This window comes from Pteronotus mesoamericanus, unplaced genomic scaffold, assembly GCF_021234165.1.
Source record: "Pteronotus mesoamericanus isolate MK-2021 breed Mesoamerican mustached bat unplaced genomic scaffold, CSHL_Meso_final contig_25, whole genome shotgun sequence".
Taxonomy (NCBI): domain Eukaryota; kingdom Metazoa; phylum Chordata; class Mammalia; order Chiroptera; family Mormoopidae; genus Pteronotus; species Pteronotus mesoamericanus.
In genome coordinates, this window is record NW_026555105.1 from 1616414 (window position 1) to 1629443 (window position 13030).

General features: G+C 59.6%; 2 protein-coding genes across 2 annotated transcripts in view; both read right to left on the reverse strand.

Moving 5' to 3' along the window:
* GNAS (GNAS complex locus) overlaps positions 1-10865 on the reverse strand; it is a 58341-nt gene extending 47476 nt beyond the window's left edge. Inside the window, exon 1 of the mRNA XM_054573558.1 lies at positions 10812-10865. Coding sequence (XP_054429533.1) covers positions 10812-10854 — 43 coding nt within the window. The 5' untranslated portion in view covers positions 10855-10865. The remainder of the gene's footprint in view (positions 1-10811) is intronic.
* Positions 10854-11972, reverse strand: LOC129070597 (neuroendocrine secretory protein 55-like). The gene is made up of 2 exons (XM_054573561.1): positions 11756-11972; positions 10854-11661 (listed from the first exon to the last, which is right to left on the reverse strand). Exon 2 carries the CDS (start codon positions 11583-11585, stop codon positions 10854-10856), a length of 732 nt encoding a protein of 243 aa, XP_054429536.1. The 5' UTR covers positions 11586-11661; positions 11756-11972.
* Positions 11973-13030: the final 1058 nt, after the last annotated feature.

Sequence of the window (13030 nt, forward strand, 5' to 3'; positions counted from 1 at the left end):
CACCGGCGGAGAGGCAGCGGCGAGGGGCAAGGGGATGGCGAGCTTGTGCACATGATTTGTTTTTTAAAACGCCTTAGGGTACTTTCTACCGCTTCTGCGGCATGTGTTTGCCGGCTTGCCGAGGCTGGCAGCGTAGAGCGCTTCATGTCCCCCATCCCCACCTCGCTCTCGGGGGAGGCTCCACAGTGGCTGAGGACAGCGCAGGCCAGTTCTCCCTCGTTTATGTGGACAAATGATTCAGGGAATAAGAGGGTTTCGGGCACGTACCACAGAGACCCTCTAAACAGTAGCCGCGCCGGCACAGAACGCAGGGCGTGGGATGCGCACGGGGACCCCACAGAGTGCAGGCCTCAGCGTTCCGGGGGTCCTACTGCTCTGGGGAAATGTTAACGGAGGTTTCAGTTGGGATTTATGGCCGATTTAGGGTGGTTTCAGAGACTGGTCAACCCTGCGCGCACCGAACCCAAAGACAAATATCGTGCCGTGCCGTGCCGCGCAGCGCCGTGCCGAGCTGTGCCGGCAACAGCTGCCGCGATTCGCGGCTTCCTGCCTCGGGCACCAGCCGCAGGGTCGGTCAGCCAGATCCTTTCTCTGGCTCCTCACCAACCCACTTCCAGCCCCTCTCCAGCCCGCTTCCAGCACCTCTCCTCTCGCTATGGGTATCTCCAGGTAGCCGCGTTTACTTTCCAACTGCAAGTGCCCGCCGAGGCGCCCCTAAGCCTAGTCAAAAAACCACCAGCCGCCAACTGCGCTCCGGTCTCCGTGGCGCGTGGTGGGCTCAGAGCTCGCGGGGGGAGGGGGTGCAGTAAATACCCGCACTGCCTGGGTAGGCTCCGCACATGTGTGCGTACTGCTCTGGCTCTGGGGTCTGCAGTGGGATTTGAGCCCCGGGAAAATTTTGCTGCTTGCGGATCACGTACAACCCGGGACACGGCATTAGGTCTGTCTTGCCAGAGGGTGACACGGGCTTGCGAGCCACTTTTAGATCTCGGTGCAAGGCAGTTGGGCAGGGGAAAAGTGGGCACCTGGCTTGTGGGCAGGGGAAGGGATGGCGGGATGAGTGTAGCACAGGGGGGGCTGCGGCGAGCGAGGCGCACCGCCTGGATCGCGGTATCGACGAGATGCGGGCGGGAGAACCACTCACAATCCAATCTCATTAAATCTAACGCTTCCCTTGTAGAATGAGAAGACCACAGCCACAGTGCAGCATTGCCCCCGCATCTGCCATCGGCGTTGCCGTGCTGCGCGGAGGAAAGCTGACAAAGTCTGACTCTGGGTAACGTTTGGGCTCCCCCAAAGGTGTATCATCTCAGCTCCGTGAGTCTACACACTTCCAAATGCCGACACTTAACTTTGGCTCAAACTTTGGCCAACTGCATCCACGCGCAATGGCTCAACCCGTTGAGCATCCAAAGTGCCAACTGGGTCCCAACAGTCAACTCGCTCCCCTCCGACCCCAGGGCTGGGTCAGCCATTGGGCTGGGGTCACGCCAATCAAGGCTGGTTGGCGAATGAGCAGGGGGCGTCGGACCGGAAACCGGATATGAGTGGGAGGTCCAATAGGGGGCGCCGCGTTGGAACGCCCTAAGAGGTTGTGCTGCTGGAGTGTTTGAAAGCAGTTGGGGGGCGGGCCCGGGGCGGCCGGGCCCGGGACGCCACGAGGCCCGCTGGCACCATGGGGTCACTCTTCCTGACTCTAAAACTCACATGGTGATCGGGGACTCTCAGGGGCCAACCCTTGGTCTCGCTGATGGCGGTGGGCAAACACCCCACGCAGGGGGCCGCACTGGGGCGAGGGCGAAGATTTCCAGGGCCTGGAAGTAGAGGGCCAGGACCCCGAGGGAAGAGAGGGCTGGCCGCCCTGGTGCAGATGAGCAGCCCAGATGGATAAGGCGTTGAGGCCCCGGGGATGCTGGGCTCTGCCGAAGTGCAAGGTCAGTAGATGTTGGGGTTGGAGCCCCAGGGAGGCTGCGATGGGGGCCCAAAGGGACGGTTGCGCTCGCCAGGCCTCACTCTTTTCCAAAACACGATTCATCAGGCAGGGGGTAGGGGGGGTCTCTTTGTTGGACACCCCAGTGGGCCCGTCGGACGCCTTTGTCCCACACTGTTTCTGCAGAGCACATGCTCTGAGGGGATAAAGACGGGGCAGATAACCGTTCTAAGGGTAAGCAGCACAGAAATGAAAGAACTTCGATTGGGTGGACCCTGAAAATCGTGATGGAGAAAATGGCATTTCAGAAGGGCTTCCTTCCGTGGGGGGGGGCGGAGGGCTTGACTACAAATAGGACGTGGGGGATGGGAGGTGCTGGCCAGCGAGGAGCCAAGATGGAAGGGCAAGTGGTGGGGCGATCAGGCCACCCTGGGGGGTTTTGGAAGAGCACTGGGAGGGAAGGCAGAAAAACCGGGATGGGGTCCCTCCCAGGACACCAGGAACATCAGGACAAGCAGTTTTGAGGCTCTTTTGGTAGGAAATGGAGGTGCTGATGGTTTTCTCTGCTGGCCCGCGAGGGAGGAGTTGAGGCTGGTGTTGGGACCGGCAGGGAAGCATGGAGGAAGGCCTCGGAGGGAACACAAGGGGCGGCAGGCCCGCACCTGGGGGAGGAAGCACGGAGGCTGACGTAGGGGTCCTGAGGGGTCCCAAAGGACCCTCTAGCAGCTTATGTGCTACAATAATAGCACAGAAGGTGGCAGAGCCAAAGTTTGGCACCTGGATCAGGACATGCAAGTGGGAAAGGGAAGGTGGCAGGGGCTGATGTGGAGGCAGAGCCTTTTGGGGTGTAAAGGGACAGAGGCGAAGGATGAGGAGTCTGGGTGGAGATTTTTACAGCCTGTTATTTAGGAGGATAAAGTCTGAAGTTTAGAAGAAAGGTAAAGATCCCAAATTCAAAGTGACAGCCATCCTTATTTTAGGACATGAGTTTGTTGGCAAGGGGAGCGGTACACTCGGTGACGAGAGTCTCGGCACTCAGAGAGCACAGGGGAGCCAGCACCGGAGCGCGGAGGCCCGGGAGGCCGGGTGGCTACGCCGGAGGGGAGAACGAGAACGAGAACGGGTCAGCTCTCCTGTCTAGATGGCGTTTCCTTAGCCTCTGCACTGGTGCCGCTGGGCGCCAAAGACTTTGTCGTGGTGGCTGTCTGTGCGCTGTAGGATGCCTAGCAGCATCCCTAGCGTCTACCCACTAGATGCCAGTAGCATCCCCTTTGTTGTAGCAACGACAAATGTCCCTCGACTTTGCCAAACGTACTCGGGGGGCAAGACTGCTCCCGCCCCACATTGAAGCCACTGCGATAGGCTGAGAAAGGACCCTTAGCCTTGAGGAGAAATCACCTTAATTTAAAGGTAAACTAGGGCCAGCAAGAAATTAACTCTGATATTCCTCTTTTTGTCCACTTTTGTGTATTTTTCTATAGTGACTGGCCACCAGAATCTGAAAAACCCCAAATGGCTTGGGTGAGTGGGGCTCAGAACGGAAACCCCACGCAGATAAGCAGCGGGGCTCCCCAGGACCCCGGAGGAGTGGCCAGAGATTGGAGGAGCGGACTAACCCAAAAGGCAGCCGGTTGGCCTGGCCACAGGGACCCGAGGAACCTGGTGTGGTGAGAGCTGGGGGTGATCTGTCGGTGGGGTAACCGGGGGCCACCCCGATTGGGGGCACTGACTGGTGAGCCCACGCAGGGCTGGCGATCTCATTGGCTTAAGACAGAAATGGGACGGTGCCTTGGTGGGAAAGGGCCAGCAGCGAGCGCAGGCGGGCAGCCCAGCCCCGGCCTCACCCGACTCGGGGCAGAGGGTTCTGGACCTGCCATTGCGATTTTCTAACAGCAAAGTACCTGAAGCATAGAATTCCAGGTTGGGGTGGCTTCCTATCAGGGGAAGAGGGGTCTGTTTCACAGGAGCGAGAAGGAAAGAGGGAGGCAAGCCAGCTAACGGGAGCTGCTGGCAGGACAGGCTGGCCAGGGTCTCCGAAAGCAGGCCTGCTGGGGACTGTGTGACTGGGGACCACCGTGGACACAGCATCTGCTGGGGTGGACAGGACTGGCTTCCCAGATCCAGCTGAGGGTCTCCTGAGTTCCAGCTGCTGAAAAAGCAGCAGTTTTCTGCACTTGATGAACTGAGAATGGAACAGGAGAGGGTCCTATGTCTCCGTTAAACTCTGCGTTTCTGAGGCTGGGCAGCCTTTTCAGACCGGATGGCCCAGGTACCACAGGTAGCAAATCCACTGGCTTTTTTGGTACGTAGTTAACCCCAATGCAAAGAGATACTCCTTCACTGAGACTTTGAACGGGCACCACTGCCACCTGCAGGGATGTGGTCCCTTTCCTTGGCCCCGTGTACCACCCTGGGTGTCCCAAAGCTGGCTTTACTCCTATATCGACGCCTCCATGCCAGCACGCAGAACCAGCAAACAGTGGTCAATGCACTTACATCGGGCGATTCTTACTGCCAAGTGCACCAGCACGTGCAGATTTTAAGCAGCTGTCTGTCAACCTTCTCCCTAAACTTACCCCCAGCTGTGGAGGTGAGCCGGGGAGGGAGCTGAGAGCAGGAAAGCCCGCCCTTTGAGACTTCTTGCCGGCAGCCTCGGCCGCCTCCTGCGGTGGCCCTGGGGGAGGTACTGCAGAAAAGCCTCTGCCGCCTGCCTGTCATCAGTTGTCAGAGGAGGGTCTTCCCGCTGCCTGTGCAGGAATGGCAAGAGGGAGAGCACGCAGGCGAGGGTGCTCAGGCCACGGTGACGCTTCTTGGCCTCCCAGTGACGAATGGTTTCTGAGTGCTGACTGAGTAGCAATAAGACTTGAAGCCATTCAATTAATTACTGTTGAGCTGCGCCGTGCTGCGTCCGCCTGCCTCCCGGTGCCTCTGCCAGCCTGGCCGGCGGAGGCAGCAGCGGCCCGCTGCTGTCTGCAGAGGGGTCTGCGGGGCTGGGCTTGCAGGCTGATGCGCAGGGAAGGGGTGAGCGCCTCGGGCGGATGAGGGTCAGGAGCAGAGGCACGTGGGTACCGGAGGCAGGGGAGCCCAGCCTTGGGCGAACCCGTGATCTGCCTGAGCCCCGCTCTGGAGCCTGGTGCCGGGAGCCCCCCACCCAAAGGCCAGCGCCCCCCCCCAGGAGCCCGCTGGCTGAGCCGGCCCTGGTCCGGAAGGGCTGCCCAGCTCTGCTGCAGCCGGCCTCGCGCGCTGGCCCACTCAGCCCTGGCCTGTGCGTTCCTTCTCCAGGTTCGCTGGTGATGCGGCAGAGACTTTGGAGGGGAGGAGGGGCCGTTCGAGAAAAGACGAGCAGCACCATGCGAAGGGGGCCAAGAGGGGTGCAGTGGGGCTGGGGTGCTGAGAAGGGACCCCGGAAGGCAACTTTGGCTTGGGTGGAAGCTGTTTGAAATTTCCATAATTCAGGGTGGGAGCTCCAGGCACTCTGGGGGCTTCTGGGCAACGCGTCTGCATGTGAGGGGGCGGTGTGTTTTCCCCTTGCCCAGAGCCCCGCTCCCCAGAGCGGGTGTTCGGAACCCGACAGGGGGCCGTACGCCAGGCCCTCGGAGACCAGCGCCCGCCTGGGGGGCAGAGACTTGCCTTCCTCAGGTGCCTGGCAGCTCCAGGCCTTGTGTCCCTCGCATCCCCAAGGTTGGGGGTCCAGACCCAAAGCCCAAGATTGAGGATTTGAACTATAAAACGAGGTTTCTTAGGTGTAGATCTTTCAGTTTGGTGGAAGCAAGTGAGCCGCCTGTGTGAACACCCCACTGCGCCTCTGGAATTGAGATTTCTGGGCCTGCGCCGTATGAGCCTGGGGGTGGGAGCAAGGTCAAGGGTGGTGTGGCTGAGCTCTCCGCCAGTGGCTCCCCAGGGCCACCCTGGCCACCGGCGTGCTCTTGCGGAAAACTGCCACTTCGTCCCGCTGACCTTTCCCCTACTCTCAGCCTACTTCTGCAAGCCACGCTGTACGGCCCTAACACTGACGCGCTCCCTGATGGTCACCCCCAAATCTCCTTGGCCTTCCCTGGCGGTGGTACCCCCCTGCACCTTCAGCTTGTCCTGTCATTCCCCCCCCCAAACCTCAACCCTTTGCCTTTCGCCACCCTTAAATCTGCCCCCACATTACGGCCACCACCTACCCTCTGCCCGCAGCCTCATTTTTTATTTATTTACTCCGGCCTTTCCGATGTCCCGCCCACCTGTTACCTAGCAACGCGCTCACACTAAAATGAGCCCCTAGAGTGAGCCCTGGCCAGGGCCACACACACAGGCAGGCAGCACGGGCTGCCGGCGGGCTGGGGCTGCGTCTCCTGCCTGCACAGCCTGAGCCCTGTCAACAGGTGACCACGGCCCGGCCCGGGCCTCGGGGACCGAGTCACGTGGCTCTGCCCTCCGGCCCCTCCGCAAGGGAGCGGGCACCACCGGTCCCAGCCTCTGCGCCGCGCGTGGGCTTTGGGGGAAAACGAAAGCAGAGCGGATTGAAAAAGGGAAAGCAAAATTTTACATCAGTAAAATTCGCCTTCTATATAGCCTTGTAATGTGCGGCCCAAAAAAAGGTTGAATGTAAAACAAAAATGAGACGTTAAATCACTTAATGTGACAAAATCAGTTTTGGTTTTCCAACATCGGCCGCGTCTCGCAGGAGGCGAGGCAGGTTGGGGGGCAGCGCACGAACTCGCGGTCAAGCCCAGGCCCCAGGATGGCTAGTAGGGCGGCGCGCGTGGCCTTAATCAGATTCCTCGCGAGAGGCGCAATTAGGGAAAAAATGTCAGAAAAAGCTCTTGGGAGGGAGTGATAATGAAAAAGAAAAAAAAAAACGCTGAGAAAATCGGCCTATCCTAACCAGCTGCAGCTTCTGAGCCTCCTCCTCCAGGCCCAGCCTAACGAGGCCGCTGGAGGGCATGCCCAGCGCTGGAGGCCAGTCTCACCGGTCAGCGCCGGTGGCGGCCCTGCGCCCCGCCCACCCGGCTCCTCACACACCGGGAGGGGGACGCGGGGGAGGGGGGCGGGGCGGGCACAGCCCCCCGGAGACCGGCCGGGATTGAACATCTGCCCCATTCCCTATAGGCTGCTCACCGGGCACAGACTGATTCTTGTATTTTCTAACCGAGCTCCTGAAACCATTTTGCTACCAATTTAAAAGCAGATTCGACAAACTCAAATTAGAGCAACACAGAACAGATTTCTTCACAATTGGCACTTTGGACGTGATAGAGCTTTGGAAAATGTTTTGGCTCCATTAGTGTTAAAATTATTGATAGCAAGTCTGGGTTTCTTAAAGGAATTGCCTGGAGGGCTGTGGAGCTGAAAGGGGTGCTGGGAATTCCCCCCGCAGCCACTCCGTGTTCCGTGTGGAGAAACTGAGGCAGAGGGGTGCTGGGTCCAACCCAAGGCCACTGGGCAGGCTGGGTCCAGAAGCCCCTTAGATCTGATGTCCTGCTGCCCATGTCTGGGCCGCAGGATTTAGAGAGGAGCTGCTGGCCCAGCAGCACCGGGCTGGGGGTTCCACTCCTCATTCTGGAACTTGGGCATCACAGGTGTCACTTGAGACTCCTCCCCTATGCTGGGCTCTGACAACGCTCCCTGCTGGAAGCTGCATCTGATTTTAGTGAGTGCTTCCTGTTCTAGGTTCTTTCCGGTAACAGACACACTCTCCCCGCCACCATGCCTCTGCTCGGTCTCCTCTGAGTAGCTTCCCGGGCGAGAGGAGCAGAGGTAACGCACACCAGGGTGGACCCTTTAGGAGGGACCTCACGCTGACCAGCACCGGCTGGCGTGTTTGCGTCCTCCTTAGCCCTGTGGTGCAGCTGCTGAGCCTGAGGGCCAGAGGGTGGGGGCGGGAGCTTCTTGTTCACTTAAGCATCATCTGGGACAATTCCAAACTTTAAAGTTTCCAATTCCTGAATTCTGATAAGTATAAATTCAGAGTTTGCCACAACGTAGAAGTGAACGCACAGCCAGCTGCGGACGCCGCACAGAACTTGAGCGAGGCTGCAGGAGCAGCTTTGTCCCAGGAAAAGCAAGTTTCCATTAGGCAAATGATTAATGTACTAACAGAAGAAATCCTAAATGTTGGCGCACACCCTCACATTTAGCTAACTTCATTCTCCTTCACTTCCTCCCTCTCTCTGTCTCCATTTGAAACGTCATGAAATACTTGGCAATATTCACCTTTGGGGTCAGCTATCAGGTCTGCTTATTTGGAGAACTTCCTCACCGGCCAACCCTGCCTAGGTTGAAAGGCCAGGGAGCCAATTCAAATGCTAACTTCGGTTTAGCAGGATGAGACAAAGGGCCAGCTGGAAGACCAGTGAGTTGGGAATGCTTGGAGAACTTGCCAGAAACATCTCTGGGAAAGAAAGGCAGATGAACAGGCATGCCTCAGGCAGAGGAGGGTTTGGGGGGTCCGTGCAGCAACATCCCCTCGCCTCAGGCCAGTCCTGGGCACTTCACCAGGGGTCTGGCAGGGTCCCCAGTTGTTCTGTATGCACCCTAATGGCCTTCCCGCCCGGAGCCAGGATGGAAGGAGGAAGTTGGGGGAGGGGAGCGGAGTGGTGTGGGGGTGGGTAACAGGTTTTCACAATCGGTTGGTTTGTGGAAGAGAGCATCTGAAAGATGGCAAACTATTTGTGCGTTCCTAGATGGGGACCCTCCTGGTAATGAACCTGCATATCCCTCACAGTTTCCTTAGTAAGCCTCGGGTGAGGGGTATGGGCTAGGCACTGAGGACTTTTTTAAAAAACGTGTTTATTCATCCTGCAACAAGACAACATGCTAATTTCTCTAGTGAAAACTCCACTCTGCAGAAAAACCAGCGCAAGTTACCCCAGTCTGTGAAAGGAGCTCCCACACTGCAAAGCAGCCCCAGAGCCAGCCGGAGCCCGGGCTGCTCCTGCCTAGTCACCGGGAGCTCAAGCTGCTAGGGCGTCGCCCGAGGGGAAACAGCGCTTTAATCTCCAGGAAGAAACAGCATCACCCTGAGCAGGAATCCCAACTTCGGGGAGCTTCACTTCACTCAGCAACCGCACACTTTCAAGTCCTTGGCAGGGCAGGCAAGGCACGCGCCGCGCGCCCAACCCCTCCTGCCTGTCCAGGGCAGCCTCCGGACGCGCGGCACTGCCTCGCTGCCCGGGGAAGCCCCTTGCCAACGAGCCGCCCGCGGGGCATTTACGAGTGAAAACCACAGCCGCACGAAGGCGCTCGGCGGTCATTAGCCGCAGCTGCGCGTTCACTTAGGTCCCGCGGCGCAATGCCGCCTTTCCTGGGGAGGAGACCTGGAAGGAGGACCATTTAAAGGTGTGTTCCTTCTGGCTGCTTCCTTTTCTTAGGATTCCGACCATCTTGAAAAGACCATCTCGAAACGCTTTACCTTTCCCCCAGATCATTCTCGTCAGAATAGTTCAACCCCCCGCAAAAAACTAGACGCGCGCGCGCCGAGATCAATTTCCAAATCGGCAGAGGTTCTGTAAATGCGTTTCACCTATCGGTCTCTTTCCCCAGGACTGGCGAGAAGGGCACACACTTCCTGCACCGACGACGCGCTGCCGGACCGCAGCCGGCTTTGTGCTGGGACACCAGGGCAGTTTCGCCTCCACGTTACAGATTTCAAACTTGGCTCCACCCGAGCTGCAAACAGCCGGTGAGCGCCGCCTCCCCGCGTGGAGGCTCCCAAGGCTGCCGAAGCCGCTGCCCCTACCCCCTCTCCACCGATCGCCCACAGACTTGGCGTGGGATCCAAAACCTTTCCCCAGCTCTGCGGGTGCTGAGGACCCTCTGTAGGGTATCCTGATGATCCGCACGACCCCCTCTCCAGCCCACCTCTTGTTCTCCTCTTCCTTTCCATACCCGAACACCTCGCGGGTCTCTCAGCCCTCTTTGCCACCCACAGGGCCTTGCGCAAACAGCCCAGGACCTCTCCAGCCAGGCTGCACCCAGCTCTGCCGCCGGCACGGCTGCGCCAAAAGGTTGGAGATACCCTGACGCGATGTGACCAAGCCCGCGCCGCCAACCCTGGCAGCGTGTAGAGGCGCCCCGTGAGACTCCCGTACCTCCTCTGCCTGCCCTCCAAGTGCCGGTAACCTTAGGGAACCGCTTGCCGCTCTGAGAGGTCGGTTCTAGGGCGCGCGGGCAGGTGCGCACGCTCTTTGCGGCGGTCTCCAGCCCCGCCAGCACCCGGAGATGGTTGGTGGCGGCCAGGACTGGCGCACAGCCGCGAGGGGCACTGGTACCGAGGATTCTGAGGCTCCAAATTGGCAGCGCCGGGACTTGGGCTCCAGGCTCTGAGTGTCTTAAGCGCCTTGCGCGACTTTTCCCGGAGCCGGCTGTCTCCGGAGTTCTGCCCAATCCCGGTCTGATTACTTTTCGCACGTTGCAACAGTGTCGCTACAGCGCAGCTGCTCTGGCTTTGTGAAAGTTGGCGCGCACCTCCGAACCGCATTTCAGGCACCCGCTAAAGCCACCTTGTTTTGAGACCAGCCTCTTCCAGGAGGGGAAAAAATGCAGAAAAACATCTGACTTACCTGTGCCTTTGGGGCGTACAGTTAGAAATCGGGGGCACGCCTGGGATTCAGTTGTGCGTCCTGGACACCAGCTCGGGGGACCTCAGGCTGTCTCCAGCGGGGTGCGAGGAGCCCCCCGCTGTCCAGCAAGCCTTTGGCCACCCGGCCGTCCCCCCAGCGCACTGGGGAGATTTGGGGAGCCCTTCCTGGCTCGCCCCGGCCTCCCGCTTCCCGGGATGGCCAGCTGAGCCTGCTCTCTTCCCGCCTTCCTCACCTGCCTTTCCTCCTCCCTCCCTTCCTCCCCTGGTCCCATACCGACCCCAGGCTCCGCAGTTTTGCGGCGGGCAACTCACCTGAATCAAAGAAAACAAGGAGAATCTGGACCGAGTCCTCCATTAGTGGCGCCGGATGGGAATGGGTCCCCTTTTGGAAGGGGACTCCGGGGATGGGTCGCGGCGGGTGGGCTCCCTGGGCTTGCAGCGGCGCTGCTGCTTCTCCTTTTTTGTCTCCGCAGACTCTTCGGGGTCTGCTGTATCCTTGTCTTCGGGCTGGGGCTCCTCCCCCTCTCTGGGGCTCCCGGGCTCCTGAGCGCTGGACCGCGTGCGACTCGGGGAGGCGTCGGGGCTCCGCAGCCTCAGAGCGTGGAGACGCTCAGTGAGAGACTGGCCAAAGGTGCTCTGCTTGGGCACCACGGGGCCGCGCTCGTCCTCGGGCTCGGTCTCGGGCTCAGTGGTGGGGGCGGTCTCGGTCTCGGTCTCGGTGTCGAAGTCGGTGTCGGACTCTGTTTCAGACTCGGTCTCGGATTCGTAGTCGAACTCTTCCTCGTAGTCTGGGCACTCGGGGAGGGACAGGTCTCGGTCTGTCTCCTCGTGCTCGGTGTCAGACTCGGGGGGCTCGGGGAACACCTGGGCGGCGGAGCGGTGGTGGGCGTTCAGGAAGCTCCGGCGCTGCTGGGCAGCCGCGCGCTGCTGGGCGCGGGCGTTGGAGGTGGCAAGGGCGCGGAGGAGCGCGATGGAGCAGGAGAGCCAGAGGAGCGCGGTGGCAGCCCGGCGGCCAATGGATGGGCACAGATCGTTGTAATTGTGGCGAGCTCGGCGCCACTGCTGAGCTCGGGGCCTGCGATCCATTCTCCTAGGCGCGCCCAGGGAGGCCGACCCGCTGCCCTCTGGCTCTGCAGAGAGCGGCTCCGGTGCGCATGGGCTGCTGGAGCCGAAAAAGGTGCGCCTTAGGAGGCGAGAGGCTGGGTCCCGGGGTCCCAGCCCCACCTCAGCGGAAGGGCAAGAAGGGAAGAACCTACCTTTCTGACCACTCAACTTTCTAAAGCTCCGCGCCTCTGCTTGCCTCTCTGAGTAGGAAGATGGAATGGGGAAAGGGGAGGAAAAGTCTGCCTTCCTCGCTGGCTCCTCCCCTGAAGTCTCAGACTCTGCAGTCTGAGACCCGGGAGAGGTGCCTCCGCTGGTCCTCTCGCCTTGGAGAGGAGAGAGGAGACTGAGGCGAGGAGAGACGCGCGGAGAGGTTCTGCAAAGTTGCGCGCCAGGACTTCTGCCGGGCATGTGCAGTAGGGAGGCGGGGGCGCCTCCCGGCGAGCTGCGCGGCGCCGGCGAGCCCGTGGTGCAGACCCTAGTGGGCCGGCAGGTGGCAGGAGGGAACCTTGTTTGAAAGGATTTTGGCAAAGCGAGGGGCAGGGGGGCCTGGCGGGTGCCAAAGAGCGACGGAGCGAGCCACAGGTTAGCGGACTCGGGTAGCTGGGCATGACATGGGTTCTCCATAGGGTCTGTACCCCCGTCCACCTTCTCCAGTGTTATCCTTAAAATGAGTAAAGCCGGAAGCCACTCACACCAAACAGAACAGCAGAGATTCAGGGGAAATGAGGGTCTATACGTGAGTATTAATGATCCAGCCCCGGGCATTTTCCAAGGGTTTAGTAGTTTGAGGGCTGTAATCTCAGGAGGTCATTGATCATAAAACCACGACTGGCAGATCTGTTACAGAGACTATAATTTGAGAAGTTTCTAAAAAACTCAGCCCCCCCCCCCCATGAGTCTCAATCTAATAATCTCGTGGACAAAGAAGCCTCTTCCCTAGGAAGGGTCCCCACCGAGCAGCTAGCGGGTCTGCCAGCCCCCGGCGGGTTGCCAGGAGCTGCGCTGGGAATGGGCGCGGGGACAACGGCTCCCGCGCAGCCCTTCCTGCGCTGAGGGTGTGTGTGTGTGTGTTGGGGGTGTTGTGCTTCAGGGCCGTCAGCTAGCAAGGCAGCCTCGCTGGGTACCCCTCAAAGCTCTCACAGGTTTCCAACAAAATTAATTCATTCAATAAATATTTATTGAGTGCCAAGCTCTGTTCTAAGTGCTGAAGGTAAAATTAAAGAAAAGGGGGAAAATGTTAGCTTAAGTGAGGATGTTTAGGGTTAATCTCTGGTGAATCCAGCATGAGCCCGCCCAGAACCCATCCCTGCCCCCCACTGCTGCTGACTCCAGCTTGAAGTCTCCCTGGGAAAACGAAGGGATCAAGGAGCATTCCGGCGAGGGGGCAGCTCAGCACCCCCAGAGCACGTGGTTGAACCCCAAACACT